Raw genomic sequence first — 20,341 nt, 5'->3', positions numbered from 1 at the left:
GAACAAACTGCACAACTAGGGAGAGAAGAGGCCACATTATGGAAGGTAGGAGATGTGGAGAAGTGGTTTGGGGGAGAAAGGGTCATGGATGCTGCAGAGAGAGGAAGACCTGATCATGGAGATAGGCAAAAGAGAGAGAAAGAGAAATAGAGAATGCATTGCACAGGGGATCACAACAAGGAAAACACTTTCCCAAAGCCATTGACTGGGGAAACAAGAGGGGTTGGTTATTGTGAGTTTTTACAACCAGCAGAGCTCAAAGACTAGAGTTTTAGAAGTCCCTGCAGTAGCTGATATTGAACCCCAGGGTGCTGTGCTGCAGTGCTCCTATGGAGAAGGAGGGCAGAGGCCTGGGAGCAGATCTCAGTTAATAATGGATAGATAAATTAATCCCCTAGGATGCACTGGGAAAGACAGCTTCTTCTTCTTGGAGTGCATCTGGGAGAGATAGCATTGCTTCTCAGGGTACAAAAGAGCTGGTGGGTGCCATTGCGCTCCCTTGTCCCTTAAGCATCTGGGCAGAGATGCCTGCTGAGGGCAGCTAAATGGGACTCTGGCCTTTTGCTACACTTTACTCAAAACTCTAAGTTTCTGTGTGTTGTTGCGACTGCCCTAATGGGACAAACTAGCTCCAGTCCAAGTGTGGCAAGACCCTCCCCTAGTGGACCAGCATGGGTCCACGCAGTTCTAGGCCCCTAAACTTTGGAGTTTTGAAACACAGCCAGCATGCCTGAGATAAAACACAGGTACACTGTGCTACTAGGTGGCAGACAACCCAGACACAGGGTGAAGGCAGGGATCTGAGGGATGCCTTGGACATAAGGGGGGATTGTTGCTCTTCTGTGAGGGCATCCTGGACAGCTGGCACAAACTACTTTCTCCGGGGACGAGGGAGAGAACTGGTGCCATTTTTCTCCCCCACCCATCAGCACAGACTGAGTTCAGGGAGCAGCACAGTGCCAACAGTGGAGGCCCTAGCTGCTTACACCAAGACCCACCCTACTGCACTTCTGCAGGTTTTTTTTTTATTAGGGCAAGCGTGACTGACAACCAGAGCAGTGGGCCCCTCCCCAGAAGACTAGCACAAACCCCCCTCATGCACCACATCTACTGATCATAGAGTGCTGCAAAGCTTCAGCTCTAGTGGAAACAGAGATCAGTCCTCTTTTAACAAGCAGACAGGGCACATCTAGTTAAAACTCACCATACTCTGGTCAAGGTCCAAACACTCCCTACTACAGGCAATGAGAAACTTTGCAGAGGACTGACCTGAAGGAAAGAGTAGCCAAAACACAGCAGCAGAGTGCACACAGAATACGACAGAACATTTCCTGAAGCACCAGGCCCTGGACAGTATATGACCTCGATTTAACAAAGCCATTACTCTCAGGAGCAGAAAACATGACAGGCTTTCCTAACACACAGAAGGCAAAGAACTAGACAAAATGCCAAGATGGAGGAATCCATCTGAAAAGAACAAGAAAAGTTCATGGCCAGGGATCTAATCAAAACAGATATAAGTAATATTCCTGGCCCAGAATTTAAAACAACAATCTTAAGGATATTAGCTGGGCTTGAGAAAAGCATAGAAAACACCAGGGAGTCCCCTACAGCAGAGATAAAAGACTTAAAAAGTAGTCAGGCTGTAACGTAGTAATACATCTTGTGATTCTCTAAATATTAAAATAAAAATGTAGAAATGCAATTTAATTAAGTACTGTTATAAATGTTGCTGGCTTTGAAAAGAAAAGCCTTAATTTTATTCATAAGTAACTAGAGAATGAATTTCATAAGTTTAGAGGAAATAATGATAAACACTACTTGTTTTAAGCAGGGATACATTTGTCATTCATTTTTAGAATGTGAACTCCATAAGCGTCAGGGCATATGTCAGTTTCTGTTTACTGCTTCATGTAGAACATTTGCTAACATATTGTACGTACTCAGTTAATGATTGATAGATAAATTAATACAGGAGGATAGTGTTGTCCCTTTATAGTCATGTTGAGCCATAGACATTGTAATCATCAGAGGAAATCACCAGTTAAAAGATGAATAATAACTGGAGTGCTGTCTATGAAAATCCAAGACATGGACATTTTTCTGGCAAGGGCAAGGAGGGAGAAATCAAGCCCATTTATTAGTAAATATAGTAATCAGAAAAGTTTCCAAGAAGTAGTTTACATGGGAAAAAATGAAACAATGTTATTTTCATTATAGTTGTAGTTAGGCTTTTCATTACACACACACACACACACATGCATACACCCACATACACATACACACACACTTATCTCCAGTGGAACTTTTGCAATAAACACCATATTTAGAAAGAAAGGGGCTCAAAGAAGGATGCAAACCATAAGAGACTCTTAACTATACAGAACAAACTGAGGGTTGCTGCAGGGGAGGTGGGCAGGGGATGAGCTAAATGGGTGATGGGGATTAAGAAGGGCACTTGTTAGGATGAGCACTGGGTGTTATGTGTAAGTAAGTGATGAATCACTAAATTATACTCCTGAAACCAGTATTACACTATATGTTAACTAATTAGATTTAAAGACAAACTTTAAAAAAAGGAAAGGGACTCAAATATGGAACTAACTTCTTCTTGTGAATACCTGGAATTTCTAAAGCTTTAATTTTCCCAAGGAGTCAGTCAGAGAAGGTATATCATTGAAGGTTCTTCGGAAGTAGCATTACAAATAGCTGCTTTTTAATCCAAGGCTCCACTTGCCTGGGCACAAATAGGTGTGTATTTAATATAATCTATTTGCATAATTGAGAAGCAGTACCCTGGTGGAAACAGCTGTTTATGAAGCATGATATGTATGATATTATATGGCAGTGTTGACTATTGACCTTTGTATCTACAGATAGCAGTCTATTGATAGGAGTTAATAACTCTCTTTACACCAAGAGTTAAAATTTCCTGCTCACACAGAGGTGGACTCCTATTTCTCCCTTCTGCTATGCCCTATTTTCTCTTTCTTGAGTGTCAGGTTGAAATAAAAAAAAAAGACTTGAAATGTCCCAGGAATTGAGAAATTGGAAGAGGAAGGAATCAGAGGGCATTTGGGATACTGATCCATTAGGGTTAAAGCAGATGGATCATACGCCCTCTTAATCTATACTAGGTCATTAGTACTTCCACTGGAATCTAACGAAAATTTCACTGAAGAGACACAAATAAGATGTTAATAATACAAGAATTGCTTGGAAAAACACAAGTGGCACACTGCAAAAGGTGATATTTTGTCAAGATAAAGATTGAGGATATAAACTGGCAGCAGTTCAGGAAGTGTACTTTTATAAATAGAAGTAAACATTTTGGGAAACAGATAATCTCCTAGTATTACACATCAATATTTACACATTGGACAAAGTCTGTTCTGTAATTTCATCTTCATACTGATGAATTCTTCTTACCTACTAGAATCTATTTCAAGAAATAGCTGCAGAAAGTGATTTTGTTACTTTTAAACTTTCTCTTATTAATGAGGAGCAAACAAATGCTCTTAGGAACTAATTGTATGTCATAAATTCACCTTTCTGAATCACACAATTCTCATTTATATTATAAGGGGATTAGTTTTTAAGGTGGTATATAGACTTTTCTATTTATTTATTAAGCATCTATGATGAGATGGGTAATTTGATTCAGTAACACAGTGATTTTTACTCTCAAATCTACAACTCAGTTAAAATATTTTATTAACAATATCTTTGTATAATTGGTGAGGATAAGGTTCTACATACATGCCAAATTCTATTTAAAAGGAACAATTTTATTATTAAAAGTAAAACAATTATTGGCTTTTATTGAACCAAAACATATACAAAAGCTTCTTCAAATGATTTTCCCAATTGTGAAATTCAAATAATCGTTGGAGTGGGCCTATTTAAATATTTAAATTCCAGAGAGTCAATTAAAGCTTCCACTATAATAGAAGTCAACTATGTAGTAGATTATAATATACAAGTGGCTTAAAATTAGTGTACTAGGTCATGTGGGTTGGTAATCCTTTTGGATAACCTCTTCCAGGGGTTATGAACACAAATGTAACAGATTATGTATTGACTCAGAGTACTACTTGGAGTCACTAGCAAGATTTATTTCAATTAAGTATTGTGTAGGAATCAGTTTGAAATTGTAGTGGAACATAGTGTAAAAATTACATCATATTAAATATTCACCTTATATATACAAAACTTATTAGAATGATTTCTGTAAGTAAAAATAGGGTATAAAGGTACATTTGAAAACTAATCTCACATTTTTGGTATATCCAACCAAATACATATGACGACTGTTTATTTAATGGATACTTAATATCATATAGGTCCAAGAGGCTAACAAGATAGAGCAACATTAGCTAATTGGCTGACTATGGTGTTGTTACACAGATTCCAAGATATTCCAATTAACTATGAAATGTTATAGACATATCGCTTTTGGTAAAGATTTTCATTACTGGGTCTTTCACTAAGGAAAATTAGTCATATTATGTGTATGACTTTATGTGTAGCAGAGGAAATCAGAATACTTATTTTACAAGGTCTGAGTTATGCTGGAAAATAATTGAAACAAAATAATTGGTGATGAAAGTAGAAAAAGAACGTTTAACAGAGAAATGATTGTTATATATAATGAACATGATTTTATCATTATATATAGTAAGGAGATTAGTTAATATTAAAACAGTAAAAATAATACATGCTTTTGATTGCATTCTATTCCCATTCTATTACTGTTGATTATCGAATTGTATTTTCTGTATTAATATAGAGCCTCCCATCACCTCCAACTTCACTTTGCATTAGGTCTAATCCTTCTTTCTCAAATTAAACAAATACATGCCATTTATGTGTTTTGTACCAGGTAGAAACAGAACAGCCTTTGTATGCCAAGATAGCTAAGTCATATAAACAGAAATAATGTTTTAATTGCTTCCTTTATTTATTTAATATTGGTGCAACCACAACTAGTATAGCCAGAGTGTCAAAAGTGACCTAAAGATTATCTCCCAGGGTATTCATATTTAAATGCAAAATAATACTCTAGTATGCCTTTTTTCTTGCTTGATTCCAAAGAAAAACACAAATGTGTTCTCTCCTTAGAAAACCATTGTCAGAATAAATGACAATTTATGTAATTTAGTTAGATTCTGAAGTTAAATAGTAGTGAAGAATAAAATTCAAACACCTATACTAACCCTCTCACAAAAGTTGTGAAAAATTCTAGGGGCACCTGGGTGGCTCAGTTGCTTAAGCCTCTGATTCTTGATTTCAGCTTAGGTCATGATCTCACTGTGGGTTCAAGCCCTGCCTCAGCACTGACACTGTGGAGACCGCTTGAGATTCTCTCTCCCTCTCTCTCTGCTTTTCCCTCACTAGTGTGCTCTCTCTCTCTCTCACTATCTCTCTCAAAATAAGTAAACTTAAAGAAAAGAGTTGTAAAAAATTCTGAAGTTGTTAAACAATGTATACACAGATTATTGAATTTGATATTTGAGAACTGAGTTTTGCCATTTAGGACACTGGCCAACACTAAAGATTACAATAATATTTAAAAAGGAGTCAGAAAAATTTACAAAATGGTTGTGCAGAAAGTCACATGGGCTCACCAAGTGATTGGCCAGATTTTTCAAACCTTATCTAATCTGCTATCAGATATATAGACAGTATTGAAAGCTTTCATTGTTTTCATATTACTCTTTTTTCATACATTCTTTTTTTCCTGAATCGAAGCAAGGTCATCTATTGCTTGTGTGGTGTGATGTAGTCATTTTATATATTGCCAAAATACTTTCCCTTTGGCTAATTCAGAGAATAAAATTCCAAACCATATATAGCTTATTTTTTATAAATAACACAATATATCCAAAACCATTTATAAAATATAAATATTTAGCCAAAGATTTAGCACTCATTCTTATATTATCTGTGAATAGGATCCAGGTAAGCTTATTTTTTATTTAAAAAGATCTGAAATGCAGTTTTCTGCTTGGAAGATAAAAATCTCTGGATCCATTTTCTTGCTTTACCATCACATATCATTTTTTCTAGGTCAGAACCATACAAATATTTGAATTCCATGAGATATATCCTGAGATATATCATAATTGAGTTATTGGTCCTAAATAATACAAAACAACCAGTCAGTTTAGACCCAAACTTTACAAAAATAGTTATTTTGTGCCACATGAACACAGCTTAAATCTATATTGCTACTCTCCACCTTCATGTTCTGTTTATCAATAATGAAAAAATATGTATGTAAGCCCTGTTGATTATGGATCTCTACAGGAAAATTAATCTGTGTATTTTCAGTTTGCTAAACAAATGTTGCAAACATTTGTTGCCAAATACATTCTATGTATTTTAACTTATTAATAGTAAACTTCCTATGTAACGCATAAGTGAGTGCTGCTTAATAAAAATAGAAAAATTCTGTCATTAAAGCTCTCAATTTTAGCACCTGGAATGCCAAATGGAAAAAATACCATTGCAAAATGCAAAAAACTCTGGGCACAAAACAACTCCATCCAACTCCAACACTAAGATACTTGAATATCTAGCATGGCTTTTAATAGCTTAAGGCCATGTCCCTAGGATGACCCCAGCCTCCCTTAAAATGCCTGCCAGGAAAAGCTTAACATTTCCAGGAGAATTTATAGTTTGTTTCGGCCAAAATTCAGTGATAGGTCCCTGAAAGCCATGTTAGAACAGTTAACTTTTAAAAGCTTGCAAATATAAATCCTTCCTTTCTCCTTTGAGTTGTAAAATCTACCACACAGAGCTCTTTTCTCAAGGAGTCAGGAGCCATCGCCTTGAAATGCAAACATTCAAGGAGATAGCTTTTACTTCTACCCACTGTGGTAGGGAAAGGGCCTAACTTTGGTGGGTGCCTTACTCCAACTTGCAGCACTACCTCCTTAATAAAGATATGAGAAGTTTTTTTTTTCTCTTCTGGATAAATGCCAATTAACAAACCCAGGTGGCCTAGTCATATGGACCAATCCTCATTTAATGCCATTCAGTGCATTTAGCAAATGCAAACCTTCAGTATTAAAAAAAAAAAAATCTCCTGCCTTTTGTTTTGGCAGGGTTGAGCACAGGTTACATCGAGGTCTCTCCCTTACTGCAATAGGTATTACTGAATAAAATCTGTCTTTACCACATTTAACAAGTGTCTGGCTTTATCCTTGACATTATAACCATGTTCTTGGAAAATGGCAGCAGAAGACCTTATTTCCAAATTTTGTATTTTGAATGGTATTATAAGAAACCATTTATATTATCATTATCTTTGGAATCACTGGTATTGTCAGTAAACACTAACAATTACTTAAGTCACAATCCTTGCACTGACCATTATATAATTTGTAAAAAAATTCTTGATAGCATGGGTTACTCATGCTTCCCTCCACTTTCATCTGACCTAAAACCCTAGGGGAAAGTAGGTTTTAGTAAAAAGAATTAGCAGTGGATGATATTTTAAAAAATGATTCTATTGGATTTCCACAAACAAGAATAAGAAAAAATAAATGAAAAATAAAACCCTCTCAACCTTTGTTTCAGATTCATGAAGAAAGAAAATTGTATTTACCCATGCGTATGTTTTGTTTGTTTTTCTAATATATAGTGGTGATTGGTAAGTCACCCAAATAAAATCAATGACAGTATTTACTGTTAGTTCAGAGACAACAATATGATTTCTCCTAATTTACTATTGTCCACTATGTGTAAAAACAGATTTATATCTTGCACCAACGAAGATAATTCCTGCTCACAACCCCCAATTTAAAATGACTGTGGATTATTAAGGCATCTTTTGATTTTATTTAAAATAAAATGGTCAGACAAAATAGCTGCTTTAGAATTAACTACTTAAGAGTTTCTGCTTAAAACTAGAAGTATTTGTGAAAACATTACTTTAGAGTATAGAAACATAACTTCATTATTAAGATTTACTGAAATTTCTTGGTTGGGTCGGTAAAGATTTAATAATGCTAGACAAACAGTGGAGCTACCATAGCATCATAAGTTAAATTATCATAACCACACAGAATGTTTTCTATAAATTACTACTAAATGCCCACTTTTGACATGAATTATGGGGCACTCACTTGAGTCATGTACCCTCAAAATAATACTTTTATTGATTGATACAACTTTTATCTTCCAAAAGAGATCCATGACAGATTCATTTAGAATGACTTCATGATCAAGAAAGTAAAGGTTGACTTTTTTCCAGGTTAAAATAACAAGCTTTTACTTTGTAGTCCTTTGTTAGACTGTGAATTCCTTGGGAGATAGGGCACATTCTCATTAGCAGATTATCTGGCATATATTGGACATTCAAGACAGGATTACTGAATAAATCAATTAGTCAATGAGTAAAAACGTTGCTCTAGTCCTTCTCTGTAGCACACTAATTTGTGGCAAAATATTTCTTTCTTTTTAAGTCCATCTCACATTTTTTTTTTACTTCTGTGCAAGCTTATGCTTGTTTATCAAATATAAATATTTGTAGATTTGGTGCAAATTTATATTGCAAAGGCAATCGAATCACACAACTACAGTTTTATTTAGAAATAATAATCATTCTTCTAGAATATTTTCACATTTAAACATCGATTTTGAAAATTAATGTGATCAATTTTATTTACTTTTCTACTTTTTTATGGGAAAGCAAAAGGATAAATAATTTATTGGAATGCATTATAAACAATAGCCTATTAAGAAATGAAGTATTAAGATGGCTAACAGATACATGAAAAGATGCTCAGGATCACTGATCATCAGCGAAATCCAAATCAAAACTACAATGAGATATCACCTCACACCTGCCAGAATGGCTACAATCAACAACACAAGATACAACAGGTGTTGGTGAGGATGTGGAGAAAGAGGAACCTTCTTGCAGTCTTGGTGGGAATGCAAATTGGTGCAGCTATACTGGAAAACAGTATGGAGGTTCCTCAAAACGTTACAAATAGAATTACTCTATGATCCAGCAGTTGCAATACTGGGTATTTACCCAAAAGACAAAAAAATACCGATACGAAGGGATACATTCACCCTGATGTTTATAGCAATATTATCTACAATAACCAAATTATGGAAACAGCCCAAGTGTCCATTGATGGATAAATGGATAAAGAAGATCTATATATCTACATATATCTATATATCTTTATCATCTATATCTAAATCTATATATCTCACATCTTATTTATTTTAATATTACTCAGCCACAAAAATAATGAAATCTTGACATTTGCAACAATGTGGATGGAGCTAGAGAGTATTATGCTAAGCGAAATAAGTCAGTCAGAGAAAGACAAATACCATATGATTTCACTCATGTGGAATTTAAAACACAGAACAAATGAGCAAAGGGGGAAAAAGAGAGAGAGGCAAACCAAAAAACAGATTTTTAACTATAGAGAACAAAGTGATGGTTGCCAGAGGGAAGGTGGGTGGGGGATAGTTTAAATAGATGATGGGGATTAAGGAGTGCATTTTTTCTGATGAGCACTGGGTGTTGAATGGAAATGTTGAGTCACTATGTTGTACACTTGAAGCCAATACAACACTACGTTAAGGAATTGGAATTTAAGTAAAAACTTAAAAAGAAAGAAATGAAGTATTATAATATTTATTAAGATTCTTTTTTATAACAATAGTGCTATCTTTCATTTTTATTGAGCACTTCATATATGTTAAATGTATTTAAATTTATTTTTACAATAACCTTTATGGGTATCATTAACTCCATTATACTTTTGAGGAAACTAAGAGCAGTTAAGTAATTTATCTAATGTTACATGGTTTAAAATTTACCTATTATAACCCCTTTATTTTTACAAATGAGGATTTGAGGTTGTGTGTGGTTCAGTTAATTGACAAAGATCAAAGCTAGTATTAATAGAACCAAGACTACAATCTAAGTTTCATGACTCTTAGTGCATTACTCTTTGCAATTTGAATAACTTTCATATTATTTCTATGTTTTAGAACTTTATAGGCTTTAGCCAAATTACCTTTCTGCCTTCTTTCTCTAGACAGACCAATTTAATCATAGTTGAATTTTGACTTAGGGGACAAGTCTAGGTAGACATACAGATTGGAAATTATCAGCATATGAATAACAATTAAAAACCATGAGGTTTCCCTTAGGTAAAAGGAAAGATAGTCCTTCTCAAACATTGGCCTGTATCAGAATTACAGAGAGTTTGTTAAAATTTGCACATTCCTAAGCCCCAACCCTATACATTCTGATTCAGAAGGTATGGGGGTACAGTTCAGGAATCTGCATTATTAAAAAGCACCTCTACTTCTGATGTATGTAGTGAAATAATCATAACTTGAGAAATACTGAAGTAGAGGGAGCTGAGAAAAAGCTCATTACAAAGTATGGGAGAAAAGCAACATTTATGGAATAAAAAATTGGATCCAAAAGAAGACACTGAAAAAAATGGTCAGATAATTGCGAGAAGAATTCCAGAGAGTACAATGTCACAAAGCCAAGGGAAGAAACAGTTTCAAGGAAGCAGTGGTCAACTGTGTGAAATATTGCAGATAAAATAAGATGAGGACTGAAGTTTCAGTAGAGTATTGACAGAAGAAGGTTGGGTTCTACAGGTTGGGTAGTGGATGAGATGTAATGAATTCATAACACAGACTGTCCTTTTAGGAATCTTGGTTTAGCAGTGAAGGATAAAGGCAATAAAATAGTTAATGGAAGATGCAGAATCAAGTACTATTTTATTTGGGGGTATGGGTGTTTTGAGAGTTACTACAGGTTGAGTGGAAAGAGTAGGTGAGTAGGAAAGTTCCCTCTTATAATAAATAAGGTGTGGAGGACATAAGAAGATGAGGATCATTCTTAGAAAGGAGGAGGAACATGTTCTTCTCTGTGCCTAGAAGGGAAGAAAGAAGACTGCCTGTGGATAAGAATCATTTTGAAGGTGGGAGTACAAGAAGTAAAAAGTTTCATACCTTATGCTTTATTTACTTTGAAGCTATATTATAATTTTTTGCATAACAAATTCAAACTGTTTTAATTTTCTGATGAAAGTAAATTTTATCTTGTAAAATATCCACCTTTATTTCCCGTGATGATTTTTGCCTTAAAGCCTACTTAGTCTAAAATTCAAAATTTCTTTTGGTAATTGTTTGCATGGCACATTTTTTCCATCATATTACTTTCAAACATTCCATATTTTTATATTTCAAACATGTTTTTTGTAAAAAGCCTATAGTTGGGATTTTTATGCCTAGTGTAACATTTGTTTTATCTTAATTGGAACAGTTTATTTACATTGGATGGTATTATTGATATATTTGGGTTTAAATCTACCACATTATTACTTGATTTCCACTTTTTCTGCTTACTTCCTTCTTCAATTTCCTTTTACTTTCTTGTTTTCTTCTGGATTATTATTTTCCAATTCCCTTCTATTGCATGACAGTTATACATTATTTTATTATCCTTTTAGTTGTTACCATAAGCATCCATGGTTTACCAAAGTACTTTTTCATTTTTTGGATAGTGGAAGGACGTTAGAATACTTTAACTCTATTTACCTCATTCTTTCTTATTGGTTACTTTTGTAATGGGTTTAAATTCTGTATATTCTAAACCCCATATTATTGCTATTATTATCATTTAAGCCAGTCAATAATCATTTATATTCACATACATGTTTATAATTTGTGTTGCTCTTCATTCCCTTCTGCATCCTTAACCTTCCACCTGGAAATACTTTTCTTCTGCTGAAGAACCTTAAGTTGAGTGTGCTGGTTACAAACTCTCAGATGAGTTTGTCCAAAGAGTCTTAATTTCACTTTCATTTTTGAAGGATATTTTTATAGGGAACTGAATTCTAAGTTGGCAATTATTTTCTTTCAGCACTTTCACTTCACTTTTTGAAAACAGCATTCCATTTTCTTTCTTTCTTTCTTTCTTTCTTTTTTTTTTTTTTTGCATTGCTTTAGTCAAGGTTTCAATCTTCTCCCAGGTCTTGGCCCCATTTATTTTTATTTTTACTGATTGCTATCTACCTAATGCCTTTAAAGTTGTTTTAATGGTTATTTATTTTTGAGAGAGTGGGGAGGAGGGGCAGAGAGAGAGAGAGGGAGACACTAAGGCAGGCTCCAGGCTCCAGGATCTGGGCTGTAAACATAGAGCCTGATGCAGGACTTGAACCCAAGAACTGCAAGATCATGACATGAGCTGAAGTCAGACACTCAACTGACTGAGCCACCCAGGTGCCACTGCTTTAAAGGTTTTTAAAATTTGTCAAACTTTTCTGGTTGTTTTCAACTGGATATTTGACACAAAATACCAAGTCCATAGTTATTAGAAGTATTCCCTCAGTGTTCATAACTGATTGGTTTGATATTTTTGCTGAAGGGAATATGAGGCCATACAATAAAATTTAAAAATGGCTGGAGTTGGATAAGGGATCTCTTTTGGAAGTGGTAAAATCTTGGACTAGCTTCTGAGAAAAGACAGCCAATCACAGGTGATTAAATAAACAAGTAATACTGACAATCCAACTGAACTTGATAGACAACAGTGACAACCGGGGTAGAGAGTGGTATAATGTATCTGGATCTCAATTTTTTAAGTTAAAAAATGAATGTGGGGGCACCTGGGTAGCTCGGTTAAGTGTCCAACTCTTGATTTCAGCTCAGGTCATGATCTCATGGTTCATGATTTTAAGCCCCACCTAGGGCTCTGTACTGACAGGTCAGAGCCTGCTTGGGATTCTCTCTCTCCCTTTCCCTCTGCCCCATCCCAACATGTGCTCTCTCTCTCTCTCTCTCTCTCTCTCTCAAAAATAAATAAATAAATAAACTTAAAAAAATAATGTGAAAATTGTTTCTGCCCTATTTATCACAGTCGTTTTTAGGACCAAATGAAGTGATGGTATGTATTTCTAAAAAAATGACAGATGTGAAAGTAAACTATGAAGTGGTACAAATTTTGGCTATTTATACATATGCAGATTTTTAAAAATTGAATAAAACATACTAAATTTTAAATCATCTTTTTTTAAAGTTTTATTTATTTAAGTAATCTATACACCCAACATGAAGCTCTAACTCATGACCCTGACATCAAGACTCACATGCTCTTCTGACTGAGCCAGCCAGATCATCTGAAGTCATTTTTTTTCCTTCATGGGAATAAAATGCATGAAAATCAATCTTTATTTTGAGGATTATATAAATTTATTTATTTATGTTTAGGTGTTTTTTTTTTTTGTTTTATTTTGTTTTGTTTTCTGTTTTCTGTTTTTTTGTTTTTTAGTAGGCTCTGAGCCCAGTGCAGAGCCCAGTGCAGGGCTTGAACTCATGAGATCAAGACCTGAGCTGATATCAAGAATCAGATGCTTAACTGACTGAGCCACCCAGGTGCCCTAGGTTTATATAATTTCTTTAAATTTTCACTCATAGAACTTGCATATACTGCCACATTCCCACAGCACTGGGGGAAATATTCTTGGAGGAAGGCTCTGAGTAGGCAGTAACTGAACATATCACAGAGCGATTGAGAGAGAATATGGTGGTAAAGAAGTGGGATAGAATTGGAGAAAAAGAGAAGAAAAAAGACAAGCAGGTACTCTGTGGGTTTCAAATTTATACTTCCTTCTTTAAACCTGAGTTCTCATAAAGCTCCCTGATGAGGATAAATTAACACATCTGTCTCACCCATACTAGCTACTTCTGGAAGACTATCAAGGTCAGTGGTCAAAGGGTTACTGCAGAATGGTCCAGGGAGAACACCCAGCAAGCCTAATGCTTGATTATGGTTTTATCCCCTGGGTCTTGCCATTTGAGTGAAAATAAGATGTCAGTCAAGTAGTTTTAGGCTTCCACTACTGAGCAGAGATGAACTATTTATGCTGGACGATTTTATAACATAGTTCATTATTTGCAATTGTCACATGGGAAGAAATGGAATTTGTTTCAGATGGTGGAAGGACAAAGCCACTTTTTTGAGCTATATGATAGATTTTCAGAATGCACTATAATAACACATTTTGGGGATAGAAAACACTCTTCTTAAAGGATCCATATTTACAATGAAAATACCTTGTAGTCATGCAATATTTCAACATACAAACATGTGTTTTGTAACTCTGTTCTAACTTTTCTTACACTTGAAAATGATTCCACTATTGATTTATTTTACAACATAAAGTCTATAAAGTAGCCTTTTGGATTTTTAAATGTTAAAAAAAGTGCTAACTTTCAATTAACTAAGGTAAAAACAGTTACTTCTTAGATTTATCCCTTTGTAGAGCATAAAGGTTGATTTTTTCCTTCCATATAATCATTCTGGGCAGCCTTTTTCTACTGCTCAACAGCTTCCTCAACAAAGCATACTGTTTATACCCACATCTATTAACTAGAATGCTGTATATTATATCCAAAAGTTACAATTAAATTTTATCTTTAATTTTTATTTTGGATTGCTGATGCTAATAACCAAGAGCTGGCATAGATGTCACAATTTCCTTAAACATGAGAAAATCTCAAAATCAAATATGGTAACATTGACTACTTCACAGCATTGCAATGTTGAAAAGACATTTTGGATGACTGCCAAGAACACAGGAAATTGTGATTGAAAACCATAGCATACAATACAAATCTCAGATTGTGTAAGACTTTATGGGCTATGATAATGAAAACATTTGTGTCTTCACAATCATTGATCAAATTAATGATCATAGTCCACATAAGAAGTGCATGAAAAGCACATAGAGCCAGGCATCTTAGATGAAAGAAGAGTATGACAAGTTGTTGGTAGAGATGATGCCAGGGTGCCAGTATACTTTCCTGGGCATGAAATAATGGTCCCAAAAGAAAAACTTATTGCTTATTCTAATTGTGGTTGCTCTTGGCCCACGTTTGTGGTTAGTTTCTTTAGCTGTTTAAATAAAAGCATCTTGTAAAGTTTTCACCCATCCCAAAGAAGCTGCAACTTTGTGGCCAGTGTTTAATGCAATATAGGAAGAATCATTCAGGCAACTGATAAAAGAGGGAAGCATACTGGCTTGGCACATTGTTTGCCGATGCAAAAGCCATATCTACATAGTATTTACTGTTTGACCTCCAGTGTTGTTTAATTCTCTCACATTACTTGTGCCCATGGAGTTAGCCTTACTGTTAAAGATAAGGAGTGGAGCCAACAAGAAGTATGCAAAGGGAAAAACATGTTTAATCTCAGAGACAGATTTATCATGAAGCCAGTGAAGCTTAAGTTTTAGGGCCCCTCACTTGTATAAGCCCCTTCCAAGGCCCTGAGAGTATTTTATGTTTGTAATATTGTTCAAATTTATATATTTTTTGATTTTCTCATTTGAAAGTTTAATTTGTGGGGCACCTGGGTAGCTCAGTTGGTTAAGCGTTCTACTTCAGCTCAGGTCATGATCTCATGGTTTGTGAGTTCAAGCCCTGTCATCGGGCTCTGTGCTGACAGCTCAGAGCCTGGAACCTGTTTCTGATTCTGTCTCTCCCTCTCTCTCTGGCCCTCCCATGCTCACATACTGTCTCTCTCTCTCAAAAATAAACACTTAGAAAGTTTATAAAGTATAAACTTATACTCTCAAACTCTGTGAAGTTTAGGCTCTCAAAACCTGGCCTCCCCTGTTAAATGTGTGCCTCACCAGTAGTCAGTTTGTGAATTTGATTTGATATCCTTCAAACTCCTAACACCATCTCCATATTCCCAACACGTCTGAATCTATAGCTACAAAACAAACATTTTGATGAAAATCAATAATAATCCATTTCCATGTTAGGAATTAATCAATCCCTAGTCAGGATATATGCACTAGTTAATGATTTCTTTCAGAGGCCACTACAGTAGGAAATAAAGTTGTAGGCCTGTGAAACAATATGAGATTCATATAATTATAAGTGGCCTTAGCTGTCATTCACTCAAATCCTACATCTTACATAGGAGAACCTGATATTTAGAGAGGAAATATTACTTGTTTAAGTTTATATCTAGGTTATTAGTGGTAAAGTAAGGATTTCAAGAAAATTATTTAATCCTCATGCTAATTTGTACTATTGTTTGCATTTATTTGGTTCATCATTTATAAAGTTTATTTCCTAACATGCTTGGATTTGAATATTTTGCAAATCAAGGTTAAAATTCTATATGTCTCTACAACTGAGAGACAAATCATTTTCAATATTTGAAATCATTACTTTGTGTACTTTGCCACCAACAAAGAATGTCGTATTTTTGTATGTAGCTTACAGTTTAATTACATCCTTGATACAATTGAACAATAAAGATAACAGTTTATATTTTAAAGGTCTATCCACTTTTCAGGTCATTTACTTACTATTTCAACACAAGCAATTCTGTATTAAAAATCTCTGCTCTCTCTCTTTAATTAAATTATAATGCTAAGATTGTTTTCTATGAAACTGTAATAATAATTGTGTTATGTTTACAAGGATAACAATAAAGTAAGACTTAGCAATAAATTAAAATGATCCTTGGAATACAAGCATGACATTTGAAAGGTTATTTAAAATTATAGCTTTAAAAAATTTCATGTTAAGTCATGTACTTTTTCTGTTGGAGCAAGTCTAAAAGCTATTTTTCCCTTTCCTTAAAAAGGAGACATAAGTCATAACTACATTACTTTGTAAAAGTACTGGAAACTCACATAAAATACTAAGACAGATGTAATCATTTGTAATTGGGCTAAAATAATGCACATAAAATATGCTACCTGACTTAACTGGAAACTAATCTTCAGACTTATTATTTCTGAACTTAAAAATTCCTTAACTCAATGCATTATAAAAATCTTTACAAAAAGTTTGTAACATAATACATACAAGTAATATAAAATGCAGATAAGTTAATACTAGACTCAGTGGTTAAATGAACAAAAGTTATGAACAGGCAATTCAGCTGAAAGGAAATAAAAATGGCTAATAAATATAATGAAAAACATTTAACCTCATAAATTGTAAGATAAACAAATGTGACCAGGATTATGGCTATGACTGTCACTTACATAATTCTATTTATATAAATAGTAAAAGCATAATGAAATGGTTATGGATGCATGCTGCTGATAAAAGTATAAACTAATACAACTCTTTAAGAACATTTTTTTCAATATATATTAAGAAACTAAAAATATTCCTAAAGCTTCAACCAGTAATTTCATGCCTAAGCAAATAAGACTGAAAAAGGCTTTATGTGTCGAAATTAATAATTATGCACATCAAAGCAGTATATATAATAGCAAAAACTTGAAATAATTTGAATACCAACAATGAAGAAAATAACAAGTTAATTATATGATCAAGTTTATATGATCAAGTTATATATAATATATATACACACATGCACATATATATGTGAATATATATATATATCAATATTGTTAATGATTAAAGCAATTCATGCTTTTCTATATTTTCCACATTTTAGATAATGAGCAGTTACTACTTTCAAATTCAAAAAAAATAATTTTAATAATAATGATAAAGAAATGTAGAAAATAGGAGAGACATATATTAGTGTATAAGGAAAATGTCCAAGCAATCAAACACATACTTAAACAAAAATGAAGCTTGATTTTATAATTCTAGTAGGAATAAAGACAGATAAATCCAATACTGGTGAAAATAAAGGTTTTAATTTGGCAGAATTCTTCTGGTCGATAATTTGATAATATAAATAAGCTTAAAACAATTTTACATTCTGTCACCATAATCAAAATCACAAGAATGTCACTTACGAAAAAAACCCTGTACCATTTTTTAAGAACTTTGTTTAAAAAAAAACCCTGAAAGAATCATAGTAAGGTATTCATGAAAATTATTTGAATAATTAAAATACATTATACTTACAAAGACAATTATATCAGCTTTACTTTAAAAAATGTTTAGTTATTTATTTTTGAGAGAGAGTGAGAGGGAGGGGCTGAGAGATGGAGAGAGAGAAACCCAAGCAGTCTCTGAGCCGGCAGTGCAGAGCCCGATGTGGTGCTCAAACTCAAGAACCTTGACATGATGAACCGAAATCAAAAGTTGGACACAGACTAAACCACCCAGGTGCCCCTATAAGCTTTACTTCTAACAACTGAAAATTGGTGGCAATCTACATAATCCAACAATAATTGAATGATCATATAAGTTACAGTATATAAATTCAAGAGTAAAAAAAGGCACTTAAAATTAATGTAATGGAAAAGAAACGTGTGATTACATCATTTCATATACTGTATTCATTGAGAAACATTGGAAGGAAACCAAAACTTCATAAATAATTGCTGTATTAAATTAGAGACGATTTTACAGACATTTAGAAATCTTTTTAAAATGCTTAATATTAATGATAAATCTTTTTTTTAATTGCTTACCACTTGCATCCTAGATAGTTTATTTTCAGGGGTAAGGAATGCTAGATTTTGTGTTTCCATTCTTGTAAGATCAGGTGGCAGAGCAAATATGTAGTGACAGATTTTATTCACACTCTTGCACTACAAAAGAAGAAAACAAAGAAAGAAAAGAAAGAAGATGCATAAAATCAATGTCTCTAGCTCAATTCTAAAATGTAATTTACATAATTTTCATTATTCAAAAAATGACCATATATATGAATAAACAAACACATGTGTGTTTGTATTTACGTTCAGTGGAAGATACAACATGACACACCAACAGGATGAAAAAATATATTGTCTGTTTTCAGTCAACTGTGTAGTATCCAAGTATAAAACTGGGTTAATTTTTAGGGACTCAATTGTGGTGTAAGCAACATGCAAATGAATAAGAAAAATTAAAAAAAATAGATATTAAATATTCATTTATTTTTGAAGAAAAATTCATGGAAATTTTAGAAAATGTTGAAGAAACTAAGAAATTATCTATCACCCAGAATCCTGCCCACAGAGAAACAAGGTAAGTATTACATTTACTTATCATGACTTCCATAAATAACTATTTACTGTGGATTTATTTTATTTTTTATTTTATTTTATTTTTTTTTCAACGTTTATTTATTTTTGGGACAGAGAGAGACAGAGCATGAACGGGGGAGGGGCAGAGAAAGAGGGAGACACAGAATCGGAAACAGGCTCCAGGCTCTGAGCCATCAGCCCAGAGCCCGATGCGGGGCTCGAACTCACGGACCGCGAGATCGTGACCTGGCTGAAGTCGGACGCTTAACCGACTACGCCACCCAGGCACCCCTGTGGATTTATTTTAAAATGCACTTTCTTTTCTTCTTCAATTTTTACCAAATTTCACTTTATATTTTTGCTTCACCCATAAAACAAATAAAAATCCAAATATATTAATTTCAACTATAAATATTTTCAAATGTATAACTAATAGTTATAAACTTTTAAAAACACTTCCATAATAATATCACAACCAGCAAAATTAACAAAGCTTCTTAATATAATCTAATGTTCAGTCCATGTTAATTTTTTTCTTTTTCAATTATTTTGTTTGAATCTGGATCCAAACATGAAAATGCACTTTGACAAAGATTTTTGTATATCCTGTATATATGCTCTCAGGGGCCATTTTGTAATTTCTTTTAAATATGGCATACTGTCTAAAAGAAATTTGAACTTTATGAATTTTAATATTTTGACATAACATAGAATTTTATTCTGAACTGTCAATAAGAATTTTAAAAAGGAAGGTCTCAACAAGTACAAAAAGACTGAGATCATACCATGCATATTTTCAGACTACAATGCACGAAAACTTGAAATCAACCACAAGAAAAAAAAGGGGGAAGACTACAAATACATGGTGGTTAAAGAACATCATACTAAAGAACGAATAGGTTAACAAGGAAATTAAAGAAAAAAAATTTAAAATACATGGAATCAAATGAAAATGAAAACACGATAGTAAAGAATATTTGGGATTCAGCAAAGGTGGTCCTAAAAGAGGAGTATATAACAATACAGACCTACTTCAAGAAGCCATAAAAGTCTCAAATACACCTTACCCATAAAGGAGCTACAAAAGGAGCCAACAAATGAAACCCAAAGCCAGCAGAAGAAAAGAAATAATAAAGACTAGAGCAGGAATAAATGATATAGAAACAAAAAAATCCCAGAACAGATCAATGAAACTAAGAGCAGGTTCTTTGAAAGAATTAATAAAATTGATAAACCCCTAGACAGACTTATCCAAAAGGAAAGAGGAATTACCCAAATAAATGAAATCACTAATGAAAGAGGAGAGATCGCAACCAACACCACTGACATGCAAACAGTTGTAAGAGAATATTATGAAAAATTATGTGCGAACA

The 20,341-nt window shown here is 33.8% G+C and overlaps 1 protein-coding gene across 2 annotated transcripts in view; it reads right to left on the bottom strand.

Annotated features, from left to right (window-relative positions):
- LOC123594530 overlaps positions 1-20,341 on the bottom strand; it is a 414,794-nt gene that overhangs the window by 125,463 nt on the left and 268,990 nt on the right. For both annotated transcript variants that reach the window (XM_045471283.1, XM_045471284.1), the window contains one exon: positions 18,429-18,548. In XM_045471283.1, the coding sequence (XP_045327239.1) occupies positions 18,429-18,548 (120 nt within the window). The remainder of the gene's footprint in view (positions 1-18,428; positions 18,549-20,341) is intronic.

Source organism: Leopardus geoffroyi, chromosome X (genome assembly GCF_018350155.1).
Source record: "Leopardus geoffroyi isolate Oge1 chromosome X, O.geoffroyi_Oge1_pat1.0, whole genome shotgun sequence".
Classification (NCBI taxonomy): domain Eukaryota; kingdom Metazoa; phylum Chordata; class Mammalia; order Carnivora; family Felidae; genus Leopardus; species Leopardus geoffroyi.
This window is presented reverse-complemented; position numbering and strand designations above follow the sequence as displayed.